General features: G+C 57.3%; 2 protein-coding genes and 1 long non-coding RNA gene across 4 annotated transcripts; 2 read left to right on the top strand and 1 right to left on the bottom strand.

Moving 5' to 3' along the window:
- Positions 1–2,261: 2,261 nt before the first annotated feature.
- Positions 2,262–13,358, top strand: MECP2 (methyl-CpG binding protein 2). Its single transcript, XM_019955750.2, has 2 exons — positions 2,262–2,612; positions 3,694–13,358. Exons 1-2 carry the CDS (start codon positions 2,515–2,517, stop codon positions 4,775–4,777), a joined length of 1,182 nt encoding a protein of 393 aa, XP_019811309.1. The 5' UTR covers positions 2,262–2,514; the 3' UTR covers positions 4,778–13,358.
- On the bottom strand, positions 12,305–16,194 carry LOC139181724 (uncharacterized). The gene is made up of 3 exons (XR_011565483.1): positions 16,133–16,194; positions 13,665–13,867; positions 12,305–13,417 (listed from the first exon to the last, which is right to left on the bottom strand). It is a non-coding gene; the product is annotated as an uncharacterized lncRNA (long non-coding RNA).
- On the top strand, positions 15,585–23,178 carry IRAK1 (interleukin 1 receptor associated kinase 1). Of its 2 annotated transcripts, none has more exons than XM_070785398.1 (14): positions 15,585–15,805; positions 15,899–16,066; positions 16,190–16,321; positions 16,456–16,559; positions 16,715–16,903; positions 17,151–17,215; positions 17,422–17,536; positions 17,912–18,030; positions 18,493–18,700; positions 18,949–19,014; positions 20,139–20,375; positions 20,947–21,358; positions 21,813–21,915; positions 22,199–23,178. In XM_070785398.1, the coding sequence occupies exons 1-14, from the start codon at positions 15,670–15,672 to the stop codon at positions 22,455–22,457; spliced, it is 2,313 nt and encodes a 770-aa protein (XP_070641499.1). In that variant the 5' UTR covers positions 15,585–15,669; the 3' UTR covers positions 22,458–23,178. The 2 variants fall into 2 exon arrangements, with proteins under 2 accessions (XP_070641499.1, XP_070641500.1); XM_070785399.1 differs by having other exon boundaries at positions 21,772–21,915.
- The last annotated feature ends 1,006 nt before the right edge of the window (positions 23,179–24,184 follow it).

Here is a 24,184-nt window from a genome sequence, read left to right as displayed (position 1 = left end):
CAGAATCAAACCCAACACAGCTCCATGACCCACCCCCGCTTGAGGCCTCCCTGCTGCCCAGAACCTTCTTCCCCATAAGATCCTTGAGACCCTCCCTCACTTTCTGTCTTTCCCTCCTTTTCCCCCGACATCGCCAAGCGGGTTCTTTTCTTCTCTGAAATCTAAGCAGTTCATGCTTTTGGACCTTCACTTTCCCCAGCACAGGCTGCCCTAGGACCTGAGCCAGCCTCCTTCCCCTCCATGGATGCTAGGTGTGTTCTAGTCTCTTCCCTTCTGTCTTGATTTTCTTTTTGGTTATGTCAACTTTTACGTGATTCAGAAAATGAAATTCTGGTCCACACACCTGGCGAGTTCTGGCTCTGTGCCATTACTCACCTCAGTCCCACCTACCCCGTGCTGGACTAGTTCTGTGCATTTCTGCCCTCTGCTTCCTGAAGTGTCCTCCGTTTCTCCCCTGGAGGGTGGCCTACATGGACCCCTTCCTGGGGGTCCCACCCTGGGGTTCAGGCTACCTGGCTCTCCATGGTGCGCACGTGTCAGTGTTGGCCCAGTAGGTCTCAGGTGGTGGCTGTCTGGCTTGGCCACAGTCTTGGGCCACTAAAAAGAATGCTATCGCCAATAGCATCATGCTCAAATGCACAATGTTGTTTTGTGTTTCTGTGGGTATGTCTTCTTCATAGATTTCTAGAAGGGCTGGCCCTAGACGGCATTGACACCCTTGCTGGTACCTAAGGAGCATTCCTGGGGTGCGTAGTTCATGCCGAAGCTCACCGTAGTTACAGTATCCACAAACGCACATGAGGGCTCTGAAGAAGCCAGACTTGGCCATCAGGGCCGCGTTTTGCTGTGGCCCGGGACTGTCTGGGTTTCCGACACAGAGCTAAGCCTGGGCTTACCCTCGAACTCTGCTGGAGATAGCCAGGATAGGTAGGAGGGTGGGATGTGCCCTTTCCACGCCCCGTCTCCCCAGGCCCAACCTGTGAGTTCCTGATGCAAACTCACCTTTGGGGACTGAGCCATGTCATTCGAGTCTTGTGGCCAGGGCAGGCCATGGTGCCTTGGTGGTGGTCTCCAGGGCGTGGCCAGCAAGGGAAGTCACTTGGGGTAGGCTGTTGTGAGCGTCACGGGCCCTGGGGGCTCTGGGGCTCAGATCTGGAATACAGACCAGTCTGGCTCTTTTCCTGGGTGAGCTTCTAAGAGAGGGCTTTGCAGGTGACCTGCTCTGAGCCCACAGTTCTGGTTTCTGGGCCTCCCTGGCCCAGGTGATGCTCTCACCCTGTTGGCCCAGCCACGAGAGCAGCATGGCCAGACTCTAATCCCAGAGTCTGGAGCCTCACAGTAACCATTGTCCAAGGAGATAAGGAGGGGGCCCTACCTGGTGGGACCCACACATAGGGGAGGAGCTGGTCTGTCAGCATGGAGGAATGGGGAGGCGCCCGCCCTGGAATTGGGCACGTCCCAGTGCCAAAGCCCCGCATTGTCAGGAGAGTCTGGTGAGAAAGACTCCCCCAGCAGGGAACTCCTCCTCTTCTCACATGAGAACCCTGGGCAGTAGTGTCTGGCTGCCCCATCGCACTGTTTAGACAGTGCCTTTGTGACTCTTCTCTGTCTAGGCTGTTGGTACCCATTGTCAAGATGAGGAGACTGAGGCACAGAATGTTGAAGTCACTTGTGCAGATCCATGTTTGGAAATGGCAAAAAAAAATCATGATTTGGGCTTGGGGTGGCTTACTCCAAATCTGCAGGTTTTTCCTCAGCACTGCACTCGGCACCACGTCCCCAGTGGCAGTGTTAGGCTCTTCCCATCACCAAGGTGTACTGTGCGGTTTTCATTGAACACCCGTTTGAGAAAACCCCAAACACAAAAGCTTAGAGTAACACTCATGCTAGGCCCTGGGGAAGAGGAGCCCCTTCCATTTTGGTGAGTAGGTCCCTCTCCAGAAGATGAGAGAGCCTCTCATCATCCGTCCAACCCAGAGGCCCTAGCTCGTAACACCGAGAAGCCATCTGGGCAAGCCTGCTAGGGATGGGCTTCAGGGTGACCACAGTGTCGGTAGGGTGCTGCGGGCCATCACTGTCAGCAGCCCTGGGCTCTCAAGTCATCTGTGAAGGGGAAGGGCATTTCAATCTGGGGGATGCTGGCAGGACAGCCCCTCTCCTGGGGCCCTGCCTGTGTTGGGGCACCCCAGACCTGCCAGCGCCCACTTTTTTCTTCACAAAGTTTGTTCCCTGTGATACTGACATCCTTGTTTAACACTCAGGGAAGAAAAGTCCGAAGAGCAGGATCTCCAGGGCCTGAAGGACAAACCTTTGAAGTTCAAAAAGGTGAAGAAGGATAAGAAAGAAGACAAAGAGGGCAAGCATGAGCCCCTGCAGCCAGCAGCCCACCACTCTGCCGAGCCAGCAGAGGCCGGCAAAGCAGAGACCTCAGAAGGGTCAGGCTCGGCCCCAGCCGTGCCAGAAGCTTCTGCATCCCCCAAGCAGCGGCGCTCCATCATTCGTGATCGGGGCCCCATGTACGATGACCCCACTCTGCCGGAAGGTTGGACCCGAAAGCTTAAGCAAAGGAAATCTGGCCGCTCCGCTGGGAAGTATGATGTGTACTTGATCAAGTAAGTAAGGGTGATTCCTGTCTCTCCAGAGCAGGGAAGGCTAGTGGTGGCAGGGGGTGGGGGAGTCAGGGACCATCGCTAAGAAACTGATGGGGACCCCTTGGAGCATTAGCTCCTTGCGGCTCATGGATCAAGAAAGTGTGTGTGCATAACCCCTCTTCCGGTCGGGTCTTCAGTAGTGACCACTGCTGGTGGGTGAGATCAGGTATGCTTGGAATGGCCACCTGGGGAGGTCACTGCCCTGAGGGAGATGTCCATCAGGGCCTTGTCTGGAGGAGGAATAGCACTGGGGACGCAGAGTTGCCAGCAGAGGGGCTGTCCTCAGAGCCTGGGAACCTCTTTGTGGGAGAGTCCTTCTGTGCCAATACTTCATGAGCCCTGAGAAATACGAATTCATAGGGTTCAGTCTGTTGTGTGAGACGTGCTGGGAAAGGGCGGCTGTCCGATACAGCCTAGAGAGAGCCCCAGATGGGCTCAGAGTGCCTTTCCCACTGTCCCTCTGGCCTTTGTCCAGCTGTGGGCTGGTGGTCAGGTGTTACCTGTTAAAACAGAGTCACTTCCTAGCCAGATCTTTAGAGGATGAGTGTGACTACGTTTATTTCACTTGTTCCCCTTAGATGATTCCAGACAGGTTAGCCGTTTTGAAAAGTCACTCGTAGACAGTCTCATTTAATTCCAGTAACTCACATAAAGGTGAGCAAAGCATCATCCTGCTGGCAAATGAGGAAACTGATTCCTGGAGAGTTCAGTCTGGCAGGTAGACAGGGTCCCTGGGCCAGACCCCTTTAGGGGGCTGAGGAGTGCAACTCTCGGGGGCATCCAGGTAACAGCAGGCCACATGGGCATCTATGGCTGTTGGGCGACCTGATTGCTTCCTGTATAAGTGGGACCACAGCTCCCTAGTTTTAGCTCATCTCAACTTCTCTTAAATGTCCCTCTTGGTGAGCTGTATCATCGGGCATGTCAGTTGCAGAACACCTCCTGTCAGAGGGTTCACCACCCACCTTCTCCTGTGCCTCACCTCCAGCATTGCTCTGGAAGCTTCTAACCATTCTTTGTGTGTCTCCGCTTGTTCCCACAGTCCCCAGGGAAAAGCCTTTCGCTCTAAAGTGGAGTTGATTGCGTACTTCGAAAAGGTAGGCGACACCTCCCTGGACCCTAATGATTTTGACTTCACGGTAACCGGGAGAGGGAGCCCCTCCCGGCGAGAACAGAAACCACCTAAGAAGCCCAAATCTCCCAAAGCTCCAGGAACTGGCAGAGGTCGGGGACGCCCCAAAGGGAGTGGCACCACGAGACCCAAGGCAGCTGCGTCAGAGGGTGTGCAAGTGAAAAGGGTTCTGGAGAAAAGTCCTGGAAAGCTACTCGTCAAGATGCCTTTCCAAGCTGCGCCGGGCAGCAAGGCAGAAGGGGGTGGGGCCACCACCTCAGCCCAGGTCATGGTCATCAAGCGCCCCGGCCGGAAGCGAAAAGCGGAGGCCGACCCCCAGGCCATTCCCAAGAAACGAGGCCGAAAGCCGGGCAGTGTGGTTGCTGCCGCCACTGCCGAGGCCAAAAAGAAAGCCGTGAAGGAGTCATCTATCCGGTCTGTTCAGGAGACCGTGCTCCCCATCAAGAAGCGCAAGACCCGGGAGACGGTGAGCATTGAGGTGAAGGAGGTAGTGAAGCCCCTGCTGGTGTCCACGCTCGGCGAGAAGAGTGGGAAGGGACTGAAGACCTGCAAGAGCCCAGGGCGGAAAAGCAAGGAGAGCAGTCCCAAGGGGCGCAGCGGCAGCGCCTCCTCGCCCCCCAAGAAGGAGCACCACCACCACCACCACCACGTGGAGCCCCCGAAGGCCCCCGCGCCGCTGCTCCTGCCCCCGCCCCCACCCCCGCCCGAGCCCCAGAGCTCCGAGGACCCTGCCAGCCCCCCTGAGCCCCAGGACTTGAGCAGCAGCGTCTGCAAAGAGGAGAAGATGCCGAGAGCAGGCTCGCTGGAGAGCGATGGCTGCCCCAAGGAGCCTGCTAAGACTCAGCCCGCGCTCGCCACCGCGGCCCCGGCCACAGAAAAGTACAAACACCGAGGGGAGGGAGAGCGCAAAGACATTGTCTCATCCTCCATGCCAAGGCCAAACAGAGAGGAGCCTGTGGACAGCCGGACGCCCGTGACCGAGAGAGTTAGCTGACTTTACGCAGAGCGGATTGCAAAGCAAACCAACAAGAATAAAGGCAGCTGTTGTCTCTTCTCCTTATGGGTAGGGCTCTGACAAAGCTTCCCGATTAACTGAAATAAAAAATATTTTTTTTTCTTTCAGTAAACTTAGAGTTTCGTGGCTTCAGGGTGGGAGTAGTTGGAGCATTGGGGATGTTTTTTTCTTATCGACAAGCACAGTCAGGTTGAAGACCTAACCAGGGCCAGAAGTAGCTTTGCACTTTTCTAAACTAGGCTCCTTCAACAAGGCTTGCTGCAGATACTACTGACCAGACAAGCTGTTGCCCAGGCTTCTTAGGGTGTGCCTGCACCTCCCTCCCACCCAGTCCCCCCCACGTGGTCACTAGGGACAGAGAGCACTTGAGAAGACACTCCTGGTTTGGGGGCCATCGGTACCCCAGTCTCAGCTCTCCTCTCCCCCCACACCCTGCCCAGCCTCGAGCTCCACCACCCCACCCTCCAGTCCCCCTTATGCCCACCCACGTCGGGACCAGGAGGTCCGAGGCAAGAGAGACAGTTGGATCCTTTAGAGATGGTGGAGACGGCCAGTGGCTCCAGCCCGTGTGATCCCACACATGGGGGCACACAGACGGCTTCCCACCACCCCCAACCCCAGATCGACCAGGACATTTCACAGGATGGGGACATAGCACCTGTTGGCCCCGGTTCTGGCCCAGCTAGGAGGGAGGCATCCTTTGAGCCCCCCTGGGTGTCGACTGGCCTGCGCCAGAGGCGACATTGGCCCAGGGCCGGCCTCCAGCGGGTAGCACTAGACAGAGGCCACCAAGGCCATGGGCCGAGGCCCCAGCAGGCTGGCCCAGGCTGCAGCCAGCGGAGTGCCGCAGGCCAGGCGGAAGGCATCCCTAGCTGCTCAGAGCAGTTGTGGCCACTAGTTCGAGCCTTAGTAGATGGGGCCAGGGGCCAGGGGGAAGGCAGAGGAAATGTTCTTCCAAAACTTTTCCAATTCTCAACTCCTTTAGGGACAGCTTAGAACTATTTGCACTATTGAGTCTTCATGTTCCCACTTCAAAACAAACCTGCTCTGCGAGCAACCTAGCGGGCTTGACTTGGCGACCCTTTGTCCCTCAGGCCACTAGACGTGATGGTGTTGACAACTACCTGGATCTGTATATACCTGCGCTTGTTTTCAAGTGGGCTCAGCACATAGGGTTCCCACGAAGCTCCGAAACTCTAAGTGTTTGCTGCAATTTATAAGGACTTCCTGATTGATTTCTCTCCTCTCCTTTGGTTTCTGTCTCCTTTCATTTCAGCCTTTTCATTTCTCCCCTTCCTCCCTCGTCCTCACTGCTCCCTTCTGTTCCAGGCAGCCGCAGTGCCCGACCGTACTTCGAGCCGACACTGGTCAGCTCAGGCCCCCAGAACTCCCCCACCCTTGGCCTTCCCGCCGTCCAGCCCAGCTCCCCCTGCCACCCATTTCTGAGCCCTGAGGAAGCCCCAGACTCCGCTGAATCCACCCAGCTCTAGTACCCCAGCCTCTCTGAGGGGCATGGGAGAGGCAAGATCTTGCTCTCCCAGGAGTCTCCTCCTTCGGTCAGACCCTGGATCCCAGGTCTCCTCAGCCTTCCCACTCAACGGCAGTGGGTAGGAGAAGTGGACCAAGATTGGGATTGCAGAGCCAAGGGCAGCACAGAGACCCGCTGTGGCCTGCCAGTGTCACGGAGTGGCCAAGCCCTGACCTTGGCCTGTGCAGGACCCGGCTAGGGCGGGTTAGTTGGGCCGGGCAGCAGGCAAAATGAGTGCAGATATCCCCTGCCACTCCTCTGAGCAGTAGTTCTCCTCTGCTGGGCCCTGTGCGGCCTTTGCTTGCTGGAGGCTGGTGGAAGGGGTTGGTACTTCACGCTTTTCCCCATCAGCACCAGGGGCTGTGGTGTTGGGGCATCGAGGCTTGGGCTTGTTGCGGGGTGTTCATTTGTCAGTTTCAATTCGAGACCCCGTGCTTTTACCCTCTGTTCAGGAAGTCCTTATCTAGCTGCATATCTTCATCATATTGGTATATCCTTTTCTGTGTTTACAGAGATGTCTCTTATATCTAAATCTGTCCAACTGAGAAGTACCTTATCAAAGTAGCAAACGAGACAGCAGTCTTATGCTTCCAGAAACACCCACAAGCACGTCCCATGTGAGCTGCTGCCATGAACTGTCAAGTGCGTGTTGTCTCGTGTATTTCAGTTACTATCCCCCAGCTTTCCTCACTGCAGTGTAACCATGAAGGAGTGAAACATCTTAGAAACCATCTAGCACTTCCTTGCCAGTCCTTTAGTGATCAGGACCCCTAGTTGACAGTTCCAATCAGTAGCTTCAGAAAAAAAAAAATGAAACTGTGTCTCTCTCTCCCAGAACGGTTAAAAGCAAGGGAGTTTGCCCTGTTCTGTTTGTGGAGTTGTAGCTGCCCTTTCTAGCATTTTTGTATCCATTTCTTGATGCTGCAAAAGCAAGTCCCCCAACCAAACCCACTCTGCTGTCCACCTGCTGGGCTTCACTTCTGAGTCCTCCCCCAGGAAGGGATGGGAGTTGGAAGAGGGGGCATGTTCGTTGGGGTCCCTCTTCCTCCAAGGACAAAAGGCTCCTGGCACTCTCAGAGGACCCCTGTCCACATGAGCCCGCTCTCCAGCCCATTTGTCATGGAGGTGCCATCTGGTTTCCTGGGTCAGGTTTTGAGGCATTAATTAAACCAAATCCATAAAACGTGGCTCCTGGAACCAGTCTCCAAAGCTGACCTCTCCAGCAGCTTGGCACCATCTGGTCCTGGGCCAAGGAGAGCTGGGCCTGCCATGCCCCCCTTTGACCTGTAACAGTTGATTTTGGGGCTGACCGATGTGGTGGTCGAGAACACCGAATCTCAAGTGGCGTTTCCTTTCTGCCCAGCCTGACCTGCAGGCCCCTTGCTCCGCAGCTCCCGCCCCTAGAGTTTCAAGGCTATAGGTGGCACCTTAGGGTTTTCTCCCCCTTTGATCCACATTCCCTCTCCCCCAGATACAGGCATTATGAGCGAGTCACCTTTGGGCAGGGGCGCTGATGGTCCTGTACCACTTTGTCCTGGAGACAGGTGGACAGAAGGTTGGAGGGCAGGCCTAGCCTTGGAATTCTCACCAGCTATGTCCGGCCCAGTTGGGGAGTATGATGTTGATTCTGTGTGTACTTGAAGACCGCGAAGATTCAGGGGGCATCCCTTATAGACTGTGTCCAGAAGGCAGGAATTGATAAGACAGCTTTCAGATACCCAAGGGACTAGGTCTGTCACATTGGGTCTCCTTGCCCTGTGCCTGTCACTTGGCTGTCCTAACCCGTGTCGTTGCTGGCGTTGACACCACAGTGAGGCGTGGCCCCTGGGCCACAGCAAGGTCCAGTACATGTCCCTTCTGCACCGTAGTCCCTATCGAAAGGCACAGGAGACCCCCAGAAATGCCCTGCTCCCCCCCACCACTCCCCTCAGCTCCCTGGACAGTGGAAGCCACAGTGGTGGCCTGGGCATGCCGGCCACAGCCAGCACCTGACTTCTCTCCTGAGCCCCCATGCCATTGCTAGCAGCAGTCTGCTCAGTGGTGGTATGCCAGCCTAGAGGCCACGAGCAGTGGCGGTGGGACATGAAACAGCACCAGGTTGTCACCTGCCTCCCTGCCTGTCATTGCCGTGACGGCCATCATGAAGGAGGGTACTTAATAGCCACAAGCACGCTGCTATCTTTGGTGGAAGAGCAGTTTCCTTAGCTGACAGGACCTCTGAATTTGAAGTAACTTCTAACAAGCGGCGTGAGCCCAGGAGGGAACAGAGGGTGTAAAGGGAAGCCACCAGGTATGGCAGCCTGGATCTCGTGGAGCCTGGCAGTTGAGCTCTGTGCCTCCTCTCCAGAGTGTTCCTACCAGGCCCAACAAGGCCAGGGGAGGTCACAGGCATCAGCCCTAGCTCAGCGCAGCCATTTCTAGCGGGTTCATGGCCCCAAATTGTTTTTCTGATGTGAGTTGCCTATGTGGGTGGCCCAGACCATCCAGACCTCGGGGAAGTGAGTTCTCTCTAGAGCCCTGTGGGCATCAGCCTACTGACCCCCTGAGTACTGGCCAGTGCCTGGGGAGGGCTAGGGGCACAGGCATGTTGCCAGGCTCGTAGTGGAATCCCCGCTCTCGAGCCCGACAGCCCCGCCACGTGTTCCGGCTCTCAGTTGCTCTCTGCAAGGGCCCTATCTCAGCGCTCTGCTCTACTGGAGGAGTTTGTTGAGTGTTTTTGCTTCTTTCTCTTTTTGAATCTGTATCAATCTTTAGAAAACATAGCGGAATTATCAGAGCTCACTAGGATACTGCCTCACCCAGGGTCTAAAAGTTCCATGTTCAAGGGGAAAAAAAGGGAACACTGAAGCCCCTTGTCAACATTGCAGAAGGAAGACCTAGGAAACCTTGAGCAAGAAACTACATCCTGATTTTCTGAGTGAATAAGAGCAAGCTTTTGCTCAAAAAAGGCTGATCTAAGAGGACTTGGAGCCTGGCCTGCTGTGTGGCCAGTGCTGCAGGTGAAGGGGAATCCAGCCTGAAACTGCTGGGTCTGCGCCTTGGAGCCCTTGGGTCACTGGAGAGTCTATCTCTCTGTCTCTTTCTCTGGCTCTCGGGTAGCGGTCCCTGCAGGGAGACCTGCCTGTCTCGAAGCTACAGGAGCCCAGCTCCGGATGGGAAAGGGGGGCGCTCAGCAGAGAATTGTGAAGGCACGCAACCTCCTCACTACCTGACTTCACCTGTTCCTCCTCTGTCATCTCCAGCGAGCCTACCCCAAATGCCGAGGTGTCAGGAAGAATTGGTTCGAATTAGGGCCCAGGCCACTAAGCAGGAGAAAGTGATGTCTCCTCCACAGCGTCTACCTGTGGTGTGGCATGCCCCTGAGGACAGTCCCTGGCTCTGCGCTCATTTGGGGCCTGGGGCCAAGGGAGGGCAGGGGAGAGAACCCTCATGGAAGGGGCTTCAGCTGGGGGTTTCCAAACATTGGGGAAACTTGCCTTGGTTCTGCCGGCCACCCCCTCGGTCACCTGTCTCCTTGAGTCCTGCTCAGCGGTGAGGGGAAAAGGCCACGAGGTTTGGCTCCTGCCCACTGATAGTCCCTCTCCCCACAGTGTCTGTGTGTCAAGTGACAAAGCTGTTCTTCCTGGTGACCCGGATTATATCCAGTATCTTCTAGACTATACGCATAGACCTGCTTGGTCTTTTCTCTCCTGGGCTTTTGTTTTGCTCTTTAGTTTTGCTTTTCCCTCTCCTGTCCCTTTTATTTAAATACACTGACTAGACACACAAAGCAGTTGAATTTTTATATATATATATATGTATATTGCACAGTTATAAACTCATTTTGCTTGTGGCTCCACACACACACACACACACACACACACACAAAGACCTGTTAAAATTATACCTGTTGCTTAATTACAATATTTCTGATAACCATAGCATAGGACAAGGGGAAATTTTAAAAAACCAAAAAAAAAGAAAAAAAAAAACACAAACGAAGAAAACAAACAACAAAAAAAAAAACCTGACAAATCCGTCTGCTGGTCACTCGTGTCCAAGCAGAACCGTGGTCTTTCCTCGCTTCTTTCAAGGGCTTCCCAGTGCCGAGCGAAGGAGGCAGCTCCTGGGTTTCGCACTGTTTCTCCCAAGCTTGTGAGTGGGGCCCCAGGGCGCTGGTGTAGGCAGGACAGTTCGTTTCAGTGGGTGGATGCAAGCATGCTCCCTGGCTCTGGTGAAGCCCAGAATGTAGTTGGCACTGCCTGGGCCCCTTTGATCTCTGGGTGGGGCAGCTGGCGTTCATGGGGGTGACCTGCCCCCCCGACACCCTCCAGTGACCCAGAGTGATAGTGTGCAGACAGGCAGCAAGCCTCCCCACTGGTAGGGCCTGTCTCTGCCAAGTCTGGGGGCCGCAGGGGAGACGAAAGGCTGTGTCTCAATTCAGGAAGTGTGAACCGTACCAGGTAGAACATCAGGGACCCCAGAACCACACATGCGGTCCAGCGGGTCCCCTCCAGGAGGTAGCGAAGACTCCAGAAACGTTCCTTCCTCTTCCCCCACTGCCCCAATCCTACGAGTAATTGCATTTGCTTTTGTAATTCTTACTGAGCAATATCTGCTAGAGAGTTTAGCCGTAAGTTCTTTTTGATCATTTTTTAAGTAAGTAAAAACACCAAAAAAAATAAGAATAATATCCAGAAACTTGTTCTTCCAAAGCAGAGAGCATTATAATCACCAGGGCCAAAAGCTTCCCTCCCCGCGTTATTACTTCTGAGGCCTACGTCCAAAAGAAACCCTTAGAGGCCCTTCAGGTGGCCAGGCACCACTCAGGCCCCTGGGAGGACCTGGGCCTGGGGGCTGGGCCCCACCCTCAGTTCAGTATTAGTGGTGGGTCCCTGCCTCTTCTCCTATCCAGCCTGGGCCAGGGCGGGCAGAGGAAGCCGCTGCGACCACTGCTGTCCAGCCTCTTGCAGATGGGTGTTGGCGCGTGTCCAGTTCTGCCCGAGATCTGAAGGCGGCACCGAATTAGCCTCAGCCGGTGACCTCTCACCCGGCCTGCCCCAGGCAGCAGGGCCCACCCAGTGCACTGTTCCTGGGTTGCTGGACGGTGGCATGGCAAAGGCTTGCAGAACTCAAAACCTGCTCCTTCCCTTGCTCCCAAGGCCTCCTTTTCCGTTTAAATTGTCACTGCTTCAATAACAGCCACTCCAGAGTCAGTAGTTGATGAATATATGACCAAATATCATCAGGACTGTTACTCGGTGTGCCGAGCCCTCTCCTCGCACGGGGCTCCTGTACCCGGACACTGTACCGTGTGCTGTGTTTGCGCTCCTCCCTTCCTCCACCCTCCCCTCGTCTCTCTGGGGTTGTTTCTGTTTGGGTTTGGTTTGGTTTTGAGTTCTCCTTTTGTGTTCCAAACATGAGCTTCTCTCTACTGGTCCTCTTAACTGTGGTGTTGAGGCTTCTATTTGTGTAATTTTCGGTGGGTGAAGGGAATTTTGCGAAGTAAATCTCTTCTGTGTTTGAACTGAAGTCTGTATTGTAACCATGTTTAAAGTAATTGTTCCAGAGACAAATGCTTCTAGACACCTTTTCTTTACCAACAAAAGAATTTGGAGGGAGGGGATGGTAACCAGAAGGAGAGGGGCTGTCCTCTTGCCCCAGGAGGGGGAGAGCCAAAGACAGGACCCCCTGCCCAGATCAGCCAGAAGCCACCCAAAGAAGTGACACCTAGAGCTGACAAAGTAAATAGCTGACATGCTGCCATTTGTGAAGTCAGAGCAAAACCAGGTTTTGGTCCACTCCCAGATTAGTAGCATCAGGATTATTTTTTTAAGGACAGACAAGGTTGACGTTCCTGCAAGGGGAGCCAGCCACATCTCGGCGGGAGAAGGTCGGGGTGGGCCTGCGGGGCAAGGCTCGGCCAGAGGGTGGGCATCTCCTTGGAGACCTCCACTGTGGCCACAGGTCAGGCTTGTGTGGACAGGGCATTATGATTCGGGGGGGGGGGGGGGCATTACCGTTCGGGATACCATCATCAAATCCACCCCGCCCCACAGTGCACGACACTAACATAACCTCTGGATTCCCCACTTTCCTGGATGAGGAGATGATGGTGGGGTCGGGGGGTGGTGCATGCCCTTGGCTGTCATCTGATCCCCAGTAAAATTTGGATGTGAGAAACCACCCCCCTTCTCGTTTCATGGCAAAACCCTATCCTCTTGAGTAGCCGTTACCTCCCAGACACTATTGAGGACTGACAAAACAGGGGTGGCCATGTGCTCCCTTAGCACCCGGGGTCGCCCCCTCTTCGAGGACAGTGCTGACCATTTGGGAATGGGGCTTAGGAGCGAGAAGAACCAAGCAGGGTCACCGCCCCCTCCTGAGTCGCAGGGACCCTGGTCACCCTGTGCAGAGGGAGCTGGCTCCAGCCCAGGAGGAAAAGGGCTGGAAAAGTGTGTGTGGGGTGCGGGGAGTCACCCAGGACAGACTTGGCTGGAGATGATCTCCAAAAGCCCTCTATCGCATTCACCTTCAGTTTTTGTGTTTTGGGACAATTACTTTAGAAAACTTAAGTAGGTCGTTTTAAAAACAAAAAATATTGATTGCTTTTTTGTAGTGTTCAAAAAAAGGTTCTTTGTGTATAGCCAAATGACTGAAAGCACTGATATATTTAAAAACAAAAGGCAATTTATTAAGGAAATTTGTACCATTTCAGTAAACCTGTCTGAATGTACCTGTATACGTTTCAAAAACACCCCCCACTGAATCCCTGTAACCTATTTATTATATAAAGAGTTTGCCTTATAAATTTACATAAAAATGTCCGTTTGTGTCTTTTGTTGTAAAACCAAGTGATTTTTTCATAAGGTTCTTTTACTATTTGAAAAGATGGGCAGCACGCAGTTTTATTTTATTTTTGTAAGTTTTTTAATACGTGTGAAAGCCAAGAATACTCAGCATGCCTTTCTAAGTGACGCGTTCGCACCTTTTGTTGGGAAGTACTGTATCCTGTGCTGTTAGCATTCTCGATAAATCTCTCTGTGAAAGTGACTCCAGGTCTGGGCTTTCATTATCAAGACAGCTCCCAGGACAGCAAGGTGGGGCACTTCCTGGGAACACACAGAAGCCAGCCGCTTTCTGGGCGCCCTGGGGAGGACAGAGCCCTGGCCGGCACCCTGCACCGGCCTGCCTTGGGGTCCGCCTGCCCAGAGGGGAGCTCTGAGCCGGCAGGTGGGAAGGGCCTTCTGCAGGGCAGCATCCTGGCTGTCCCTGATGGGCTGAGGGGCTTTTGGAAACCCCCTAGCTCTGACTCCTCCGGTGCCTCCCGCCTGAGACCCTTCCAAGGTCTCTGCTGACCTGCTCCCAGCTCAGAGGACACGCTGCCCCCGTCCCACCGGCTTCCGATGAGGTGGAGTGCTCTCGGGAGCTCATGGTTCCCCTACAGCTGTCTTTCATCAGGCTGCCGATGGCTTGGAGGTGAAAAGAACTGCTCAGAGTTCAGCATCACAGGTACATGTATGTGAACACAGCTACTTGGAGGTGCACTCGAACATCCTGGCCTTAAATGATAAAACAGAGGGTTGACATTCATGGCGTGTGTGTATCCTGAGCATCCCTGAGGTGCCAGGGCTGTCCCGGGAGCTGCAGTCCAGCAGAATTGGAAGTGGGACCAAGTCCCAGTTCACTTAGTATGTGTGTGCCCACTAGTTCCCTCCTCAGCTTGGGAGTCTCGGTAAGAGCTGTCCCTATGGAAGCCACTGGGGCTCAGGGTGTGGCCGGCCTCCTCTTGTGGAGTGGCTGCAGCTTCTGGGAAGAGGCCGCCACAGAGGTGTGTCTTGGGCCAACCTGGTTTCTGCAAACCACTCTTGAAGTCTCTGGATGGACAGCCTGCAGGTGAGGAGGGTGGCAGCCCTCAGGGGTCAGGATCAAGTGGACAAGGGGCTGGCGAAGACCTGCCTTTCAAGCTGGCATCTAGCTGGAAAAAAACAGAAGAGGAAGGCGCCCTGGCTGCTTGGCGGGGGGCGGGGAGGGGTGTGGGGTAAACAGATGAGTGCTGAAGCTAAAGAAGGACGCACCAGGGGACTCCAGGCCAGCTTCCAGCTACCAGGGTATCTGCTGGACGGAGTTGCAGGTGCAAACCCGTGGGGGTGGGAGCCCTGGCACGTTCTTGGACCCCCAAGGAGTTGTGGCTGGGTTAAGGCCGCTGCCAAGTGCCAAGAGCGAGACAGGTGGGCAGGAAAGGGCCACATGGTGACAACGTCAGAAGCCATGCTGAAAAGCTGCAATCCTTCTGAGGGCTTCGGGAACCCCGGGAAGGTCTTAAGCAGGAAAACTGGTGTGGAGTGCTTTGTGCCTAAGGAAGACCCCTGAGCCAGAGGAGGCAGGGAAGCACGTTCGTTTAGGTTCATCTAGGTCAGAGCCCCGTGGGGAAGAGAGGAACTCCAGAGACGTTCAGAGAGGTAACAGTTTCCTGGTGGCTGCTACTGTGGCTGCTACTGCGAATGATGGAGGCATGCTGGAGGCCTGTGGGGAGACGCCAGACAGGCCAAGTACGGTGCTCTGTGAGCTGCAGAGAAAGGGGTGGGAGCCGCCAGAGCCTGCCATCCTCAAGCGTGACAAGAGGGAGGAGGGCAGCCGGAGCGAAGGTCTGTCTCTAAGAGACGTAATAAACACATTTTCTGTGCTAGCGGAAGGAGCCAGCGAAGAAGAGGGCAGATGCTGCAAAGACCTAACCACCGCTGGAGCAGGTTCCCGGAGGGCCAAGAAAAGATGGGATCCAGGCCCAGGAGGTGGGTGGAGATGCTGCGAGCTTCCAGATCATTCTTCCTGCCCCCAGCCTCAAGCCAGCTGCAGAGAGTCAGCCGGGAGCCCTGGTGTGACCCACATCTGACCTTGTCCCGCCTGGATGTCTTGACCCCTCTCCACCGCTTTCCCCACGAAACGGAAACCTAAAGAGGACCAGCCAGCGGCTCTCCGAAGCCCCGCTTCTAACCCTTTCTGGAAGGCCTTCGCTGTGCCCATCGTCCCTGGAGCCGAGAAGCGCTCTCCTGCAGCCCTTGGAGCCCTCCTCCTCCTCCTGGAAGCTCACCAGTCCGCCTCGCCGGGCCCGGGGAGCTGCCTCCGGGAGGCGTGACCGCGCGCGGCGCCCCCGTGTGGCCGGGGCTGGCGGCGGCGGCGGCGGCGGCGGCGGCGGCGGCGGGCGAGGCGGTGACGGCCCCGGGTGCCGCCCCTTCCGGCCCGCCGGGCGTCGCACGAGGCCGCCTTAAAGGGGAAGTGAGTCAGTGTTCGCGGACCCGGCCGGCCGAGGCCCGCGCCCGCCGCGGCCCGGAGAGGCCCCGGCCCGGCGACGGCGGCGGTGGCCATGGCCGGGGGGCCGGGCCCGGGAGACCCTGCCGTCCCCGGCGCCCAGCACTTCTTGTACGAGGTGCCTCCCTGGGTCATGTGCCGCTTCTACAAAGTGATGGACGCCCTGGAGCCCGCCGACTGGTGCCAGTTCGGTGGGTGGCCGCAGGCCGACAGGGGCGGGGCGGGACGGGCCGGGGAGCCGCGCGGGGCCTGGACACCGCGGCCTGACGCCCCCTGACCCGCAGCCGCCCTGATCGTCCGCGACCAGACCGAGCTGCGGCTGTGCGAGCGCTCCGGGCAGCGCACAGCCAGCGTCCTGTGGCCGTGGATCAACCGCAACGCCCGCGTGGCCGATCTCGTGCGCATCCTCACGCACCTGCAGCTGCTGCGGGCGCGGGATATCATCACTGCTTGTGAGCGCGGCCCTGGAGACCCCCGGAACCCCCCGGACCCTGGGACAGGGGCCGCCCAGGGCTTACCTCGGAGCTCCTCCCTCCAGCCTGGGCCTAACGTCCTTTCTTTCTCCGGCCTCCCAGGGCACCCTCCCGCCCCCCTTCTGCCCCCAAGCACCACCTCCCTGACACCCAGCAGCATCTCCGCACCCTCCGAGGCTGCGGTTCCTGGCCACCGGAAGTTGCCGTCTCTGGCCTCCACCTTCCTCTCCCCAGGTAAGACAACCCGGTCTGGGAGGGTTCGTGGGGGTTGGCCTGATGAACGTCAGGAAAGGACCCCCTTGCTCCTGGCCACCCCGATAGATCCTGCCACTGGCCTCTGGCTGCCTTTCACTGGTGTCTTTACGAAGCTTTTCCAGGCTCTCAGACTCACTCTGACCCCGAGCTCTGCCCTGGACCAAGCCCAGCTGCCCACCAGCCACCATTGCCATCTCCAGCCCCCTCATCTACCAAGGTAGGTGGGTCCTGCCCCCCACCCAGAGGTTTGACGCCAGCAAGCAGTGACAGCTGCCTTTGGTCCCCTGGGCCACCCTAGGCAGCCCAGCAAGGGTGAGCTGAGGCAGAGGGGAGGACATGGGACCTCACCTGACACAGGGTCTCTTCCCACAGCCCAGCCCGGAGAGCCCCATGTCCCTCCTGCCAGGGGCCCCCTCTTCTTCATTCTGCTGGCCCCTCCATGAGATTTGCCAGGGTACCCACGACTTCTCAGAGGAGCTCAAGATCGGGGAGGGCGGCTTTGGCTGTGTGTACCGGGCGGTGATGAGGAACACCGTCTATGCTGTGAAGAGGCTCAAGGAGGTCTGTGCAGCATCCTCGCCAGGGCCCTCAAGGGCTGATCCCAGACTTGGGCTTTTGTGGTCCTCCCCCACCCCCTTCACGACCCCACAGGGTTCTTTCAGCCCTCCGATTTCACAGTCCAGGGCCCCCAGGCCCATGCTCCTTCTGGGCCCAGAACAGGTGGCGGGGCAGGGAGGGACATGAAGTCTGGGCCACAGGAGTCTCACACTGCCAGTCCCCCCTGCCTCATTCTCCCCGAGGGCTGCAGGAGGCCGACCTGGAGTGGACCACAGTGAAGCAGAGCTTCCAGACTGAAGTGCAGCAGCTGTCGCGGTGAGCCTGCAGGCAGGGGCAGGGCCCCGCCAGGACCACATGTCCGGGGACCTGGCTCCCCCTTGGTCTGCAGCCTGCCAGGCCCAGGCGAGCCAGGGAACCTGGTTAGGGACCGTCCACACCCCACACCGCCCCCCCGCAATGGCCAGATGGAAGGCATGCTGGATGCTGGGAGCAGAGCGCTGAGACTCCACTGTTTCAAGTAGGTTTCGTCACCCCAACATCGTGGACTTTGCCGGCTACTGTGCTCAGAGTGGCTTCTACTGCCTTGTCTATGGCTTCCTGCCCAATGGCTCCCTGGAAGACCGCCTCCATGTCCAGGTAAGCCTTGCCTGGCCTGGCCTGGCACACTGTATCACGCTTGGCACCTGGTCCGAATGGGACACGGGGCCTTAGCCTCAGTGATCGGGGACTCTCCATGCTCGGAAGCCAAGCTCGTGGGGCCTCTGAAAGGGGCCCCATCTGCTCCCCTGGGCAAACAGAGTAGTGGAAGGATCTTGGCAGCATTGTCCAGAGGGCAGGAGGCAACGGACAGCCCCTAAGCCCCGTCTAGAGAGGCGCCCGCAGGACGCAAGGGCTGACCAAGCCCAGGACAGGAGCATCTCTGACCTGGCACTTCAGCGCTCAGGGGAAGCATGGATGGGCATCAAAGATGGTGGCTCTGTGGTCTCCCCTTTCTTCCTTGTGCCCCTCCAGACACAGGCCTGGCCCCCTCTCTCCTGGCCTCAGCGACTGGACATCCTTCTGGGCACGGCCCGGGCAATTCAGTTCTTACATCAAGATAGCCCCAGCCTCATCCATGGAGATGTCAAGAGGTGAGGCGGGGACACGGCCAGCCCCTGGGGGCCTTTGAGGGTGGCAGGAGCCCTATGGCAAGGGGTGATGCTCCCACACCTCCCGCCAGCAGGGACCGGGGGTGCCTGCTGCCTAGTCCCCAGGAGCCTGGCCCTGAGCGATCCTCCTGAGAACAGGGGGCGTCAGGGCTGGGGTCTGAGAGTCACTGAGCACCCAGTGTGGGCCAGGGGTGGACATGGAGGCCAAGGATGGGTCCCACTGGTGAACAGGGACTCAACTGTAGGACGGGGCTCTGGGGGCCACTTGCTCGGAGCCCCAAGTGGCCAGAACACCATGAGCACGGGCCACGATCCGCCACTGAGGTGCACGTCAGTGGCTCCGGTCTGATTGTCTCAGAACCAGGCAGGGGGCAGTAGGTGCCGGAGTGATGAGTCGCAGAGAGGGCTAGGGCCAGGCTGACACCACCGCCTTCCATCCCCAAGTTCCAATGTCCTTCTGGATGAGAGACTGATGCCCAAACTGGGGGACTTCGGCCTGGCCCGTCTCAGCCGGTTTACAGGGGCCAACCCCGGCCAGAGCAGTAGTGTGGCCCGGACTCGGACAGTGCGCGGCACCCTGGCCTACCTGCCCGAGGAGTACGTGAAGACCGGGAGGCTGGCCGTAGACACCGACACCTTCAGCTTTGGCGTGGTGAGCTGCGGGGCCCTTGACTGGCCTGGGGGTGGGGGGCCGCAGCCCCTGGAGAATCTCCCAGCAGGCCTGACCATCTTCAGATCCCGGGACCTGTCCTCCCCAGCTCAGGTGCCCTGCACGGCTCCGCACCTACATGTCTGTCATTTTCCATTCCTCTGCTCCACGTGGGCCCTCCAGACCCCCCGAGTCTGAGTCCCACGAGCAGGTTCTCAGCGGCCCCAGTCTGCAGCCTGCTCTCTCTGCAGGTGCTGCTGGAGACCCTGGCCGGCCAGAGGGCCGTGAGGATGCATGGCGCCCAGCCCAAGTATCTGGTGAGCCTCCTCCTGAGGCAGGTGGGGAGAGAGGGAGGGAGGAACAATCCGGAACGCGGGGCCCCACAGGAGCCAGCCCGGCCTCTGCTGACTCATCGTTGAGAGTAGGCAGGGCCCCAGACAGCTGCATCTGCCTGGCCGGGGACAAACCTCTCTGTCCCTGGCAAGTGCCATGGGCCCTTCCAGACCCCACCTGGGTTTGGCGGTGCAGGGGGCGGTCAGGGAGAGGGGGTGCAGCCCAATCACAGTGGAAAACAGAATCAGGGGACCTGGGAGAGGCAATGGTTTGAAATCGAACCATGTCCCCCCTCACCCCAGACGCCTTCCCTGGGTTTTGCAGGGCAGGTCTGCTCCTCCGTGGACTGACCCAGAGCCCAAAATCCAGCTCCTCTTTGCTTAGTCTGCAGGATCCTTCACACTGTATAAGCTGGTGTGTTGCCTGGGCTCAGGGCTGTTTCCATCCATTCCCGGGTCTCCAGGGGTCTCTGCCAGAACCAGGCACCAAATAGATCTGCACTTGGGCCCATCATCAGCACCGCTGTGGGGCAGCATGCCAGACCCCACAGGGTCCCTGCCATGACTTCTCTCGGCAACCACCAAAAAGCTCTTTTAGAACTGTGAGGAGGCAGTGGAACCCCTTTACCCCCACCGTGCTTGGGATGAAGGCCCAGACCCTTGACATGGTTGCCAGCTTGCTGTCTGTCCTCCAGACCTGGCGGTTCCCTGTTCCTCTGCCTGAAAGGCCACGCCCCCCGACCCCAGGGTCTGCTCCTGGTCCTTCCTGTCTGGTCCTGTCCCCCCCATCTCCATGGGGCTCTCCCTTCTGAGCCCCGCCCTCTCTGGCTAGTTGCTGTCTTTCTATCAGAGCCCAAGTGTCACTTGCTTGGGCCCCCCCATCGAAACCCCTGGGGGGGCCTCCCTGCCGCGGTTTCCCCTGGTTTTCGAAGCATGTCGACGTCTCTCCTCTCTCAGGAAGTCAGCTCTGTGAAAGCCAGCCCAGGCGCTGGGCGCATGGCTGGATCCTGGGGGCCCAAGTCAGCGCTGAGCATACACAGATGAGGGCCAGGGGATGGCAGCACAAGGCACAGCCCATGGGGGCCAGACTCATGTTGCATATCCCACAGAAAGACTTGGTTGAAGAGGAGGCGGAAGAGGCCGGGGTGACCCTGAAGGGCACTCAGACCGCAGTCCAAGGCGGGCCGGCCGCAGACACGTGGGCCGCCCTAGTCGCCGCCCAGATCTACAAGAAGCACCTGGACCCCAGGCCAGGGCCGTGCCCACCACAACTGGGCCTGGCCCTGGGCCAGCTGGCTTGCTGCTGCCTGCACCGCCGAGCCAAGAGGAGACCCCCAATGACCCAGGTAGTCCTGTGAGCTGGGGGTATGGGAAGTGCTTGAGATGCCAGTCTCCACATGTTGCTCACCTGCCCTTTGGTTCGGCTTGAGCGCCCACTGAACCCAGCCGGTACAGAGAGGGAGGCGATCGGCTTTTTACTGCGCCCCCTTCTGGGTGCCTGGCGCCACTGCATCTGCCTTTTTTGTGTCCCACCTCTTTGTCTCTCTTTTTTTTTAATTTATTTATTTATTTTAATTGGAGGCTAATTACTTTATAATATTGTGGTGGTTTTTGCCATACATTCACATGAATCAGCCGTGGGTGTACATGTGTTCCCCATCCTGAACCCCCCTCCCATGTCCCTCCCCATCCCATCCCTCATTTCTCTCTCTTGAGAAAAGAAAGGAGCATCATTGAGGGCATCAAGGCAACAAGGTTTGCTTTCTCGAAGACAAAGAGAAGCCGCTCTTGGTCCTTAGCTTTAGTGGCAACGATTCTCTTCTCTGGCCCTGACCCGGAGCTGCCCTGCGGTTCCCTACCCTCTGCGAGGACCTGGATGGGGCCACTCACCCTGAGAGCCCCGGTCCCTCCCTGCAGGTGTACCAGACACTGGAGGAGCTGCAGGTGGTGGTGGCAGGGCCATGCCTGGAGCTGGAGGCTGCCAGCCGCAGCCCCCCTTCCCCGCAAGAGAACTCCTACGTGTCCACCAGCGGGAGCGCCCTGAGCCGTGCCAGCCCCTGGCAGCCCCTGGCAGCGCCCTTGGGGGCCCAGGCCCAGGCTACAGACTGGCCACAAAAAGGTGCCAACCAGCCCGTGGAGAGTGACGAGAGCGTGTCTGACCTCTCTGCTGCCCTGCACTCCTGGCATCTGAGCCCCAGCTGCCCTGCGGGCCCAGGGGCCCCCAGCTGGGTGCCAGCACCCTTCGGGCAGGCTGCCTGCACCCAAGGGGGTGCCGCCCGAGAGTCGAGCTGTGGGAGCGGCCCGGGTCTCCAGCCCACAGCTGTGGAAGGTACCAGCAAGGGGACCAAAGGCCTCCTTTCCGGGCAAACCCCATCCTCCCCACCCCAGCCTTCTGGGAGGAGAGATCCAGGACCCGCCATGAAGCTCCATCTGTCCTTAGCAAGTTGCGGGCTGCTGTCTTGGGTTGGGCTGCTCGCCTGACCCCAGGAAGGTCCAAAGAAGGACTGTCCCAGGCCATCTCGTCTCGCCGGGCCATGCCCCCAGCTGGCTGAGGACAGGCCAGGAGTGAAGCAGGCCCAGTCCATGATTGGGCTCCAGGCCTTGCCCACAGACAAAGCACTCAGGACCTCTGTCCTTTGGGAGGGCAGGGAGGGAGCTAGGCTGGGGATGGGGAAGGCTCGCGAGGCCAGCAGTGTCAGCAGGGAGTTCTCAGAGGCTCAGGGGGTCCTCTCTCCACCCCAGGACCCCTCCTGGGCAGCTCCATGTCCTCGCGACCCCCGCAGATCGTGATCAATCCGGCGCGACGGAAGATGCTGCAGAAGCTGGCATTGTACGAGGACGGGGTCCTAGACAGCCTGCAGCTGCTCTCGTCCAGCTCTCTCCCAGGTACCCCCCGAGAACAGTGGCCTTTGAGAAATCATGTGCTCTGGGCACAGCCCAGTCCTGTCCTGTCCTACTTCCCTGTCCTGCCAACACTCCCCCTCCCCATAGTCTGGGATTGCCTGTGCCCATGCTTCCAAAACATATGAAGCCCCTGCTGGGCAGGTTCCATTCAAAGAAGTGCTGCTGAGGAATGGAAACCACTAAGTCCAGAGAGCGCCCTGGGAGCGAGGGGGTAGGGCAGCCCCACTGTCGGCTAACTGACTGGCATTTCCTACCCACTGTGCAGACTCGGGCCAGGACCTTCAGGACAGGCAGGGGCCCGAAGAGAGAGACGAGTTTCGGAGCTGAACCGCCCGCCTGGGCCGATCCCCAAACCTGGAAGTCCAAGTTCTCATGGTCGGAAGTTCTCATGGCCCTCAACCCCTTGGCAGCCCATGGGCATTGGGGGTGGGGGGACTCCATCTGCCTGGAGGAGGGTGTGTGGTGGCCCTGGCACTTGTGGGGTGTGGGCATGGGCCAGGCTTGGAGCCCCCCGCCCTGAGTAGGGCAGGGACATCTCCATGACCTGCCCTCGCTCCAGCATCTGTGGAAGCAGAAAGCCGCCGGCCCTGGAGGGGCCAAGGAGGAGCCAGGAGTGGGCACTGCCAGTTGGGCAGGGCATCTGTAGCTAAGGGCTACAGGGCACAGAGCCATCGAGGCGGGGCCCCTCCCAGCCTTGTAACTGGGAAAAGACACAGGTGTGGCTGGCCCGTGGTTTAATCCACAAGCTGGAAGTGGGGGTTCCAAGAGGCCCTGGGGAGTCCCACAGCTCTTCCCGCCAGGCCAGTGTCTGCAGGCTGCCCCGGGGGACCAGGAGCTGGTCCGCTACCCAGGCCACCTCTCAGTGCTGCGGACAGTCACTGAGCCAGGCTAGGCTCTCCAGGCCACAGGCTTCACCCCCGGGCACAGCTTGTGGCAGAGGGGTCATGCCCCCCCCACTCCAGGTTTGGCTTGGCACACACCTTTGTGTTACCCAGACAGTGAGAAGCCCCAAGAAGGCAGGAAGTTGGGAGCCAGGCAGAGAGGAAGAAAAAAGACAAGGGGACTCCGAGTTTTCGGAGCAAGCCAGGGTTCGTGTCACTGAGTGTCTCTGAGAGCAGCCCAGGGCTGTAGCAGAGGCTCCAGATGCTTCTGTGTCTGCAGTCATGAGTCACACTACAGGCCCCACATAAGCGAGGCATTGGTGGAATCCAAGTTCTCCTGGAGTAATAAAAGCTTACCCTTCCATCTCTGGCTGTACTCGTAGACTTTGTGACAAAGCCCTGAGCTTGTCCAGGGCCTTTCTTCTCAGGGTTCTTGACTGTCCAAACCCATACACCAGTCTCCCACCACACCCCCAAATCCTCTGCAGGTACTTGCTTCCTCTCCCAGTAAGCCACCACGCTGGTGACAGGTCACACAACACTACTACCCAGCAGTACTTTCATAGGTTGTTACATTTTCCCTTATGTTACACATTTTTATTGTAAATGGCATCTATATTTCCTTTTCTAACTGCTTGTTACTTGTGTATGGAAACACAATTGAGTTCTGTCCTATTGGCTTTGCCTTCTGTGACCTAGCTTCAATTTACACATTAGCTCTAATAGTTTGGTAAATACCGTGGGATGGTTTATGCACACAACCATCTCATGTGCAAATAAAGACTGTTTCACCTCTTCCTTTCCATTCTGTATGCTGTTGTTCTTTTTTTCATTTATTTCTTTTTGTTTGGCTATACCTTGCAGCTTGTGGGATCTTAGTTCCCTGACCAGGGATTAAACCCAGACCCATGGCAGTGAAAGCACAGAATCCTAAACACTGACCCACCAGGGAATTCCCTTTGTTCTTTTTCTTAACCTTGTTACACTAGCTAAGGCTTCTGGTCCGGTATTGAATAGAAGTGGTGAAAGGGGACATCCTTGCCCTGTTCTTAGTATTGGGTGCAGAGTGTTATATTTCACCTTGAAGTATGATGCTACCAATAAAATTGTCATAGGTGTATTTTGTCAATGTGGTAAACCCCATAAGTTGATTTTCTAATGTTAAACCAATTTTATATTCCTTAGATAAAAACAGCACTTGGTCATGATGTTACCCTTTTATATATTGCTAAATTCCATTTGCTATTATCGTTTTGAGAATTTTTGCATCTGTTCATGAGGGATACTGATCTGTAGTTGTCTTGTAGTATCTTTACCTGGTTTTGCTGTCAGATAGGCTTTCATACGGAGAAAGCAATGGCACCCCACTC

The sequence above is a fragment of the Bos indicus genome, chromosome X (genome assembly GCF_029378745.1).
Source record: "Bos indicus isolate NIAB-ARS_2022 breed Sahiwal x Tharparkar chromosome X, NIAB-ARS_B.indTharparkar_mat_pri_1.0, whole genome shotgun sequence".
NCBI lineage: Eukaryota > Metazoa > Chordata > Mammalia > Artiodactyla > Bovidae > Bos > Bos indicus.
The sequence above is the reverse complement of the archived record's forward strand: the minus strand, read 5'-3'. Positions and strand labels throughout refer to the sequence as shown.

Excerpts from the sequence above, each read along its gene's own strand:
- IRAK1 (XM_070785398.1), top strand. The coding sequence starts at position 15,670 with ATGGCCGGGGGGCCGGGCCCGGGAGACCCTGCCGTCCCCGGCGCCCAG. Across the intron at positions 18,031-18,492 it reads ATCCATGGAGATGTCAAGAG|TTCCAATGTCCTTCTGGATG; the intron begins GTGAGGCGGGGA and ends TCCATCCCCAAG. Across the intron at positions 21,359-21,812 it reads CCAGCCCACAGCTGTGGAAG|ATCGTGATCAATCCGGCGCG; the intron begins GTACCAGCAAGG and ends CGACCCCCGCAG.
- MECP2 (XM_019955750.2), top strand. The coding sequence starts at position 2,515 with ATGTACGATGACCCCACTCTGCCGGAAGGTTGGACCCGAAAGCTTAAG. Across the intron at positions 2,613-3,693 it reads TATGATGTGTACTTGATCAA|TCCCCAGGGAAAAGCCTTTC; the intron begins GTAAGTAAGGGT and ends TTGTTCCCACAG.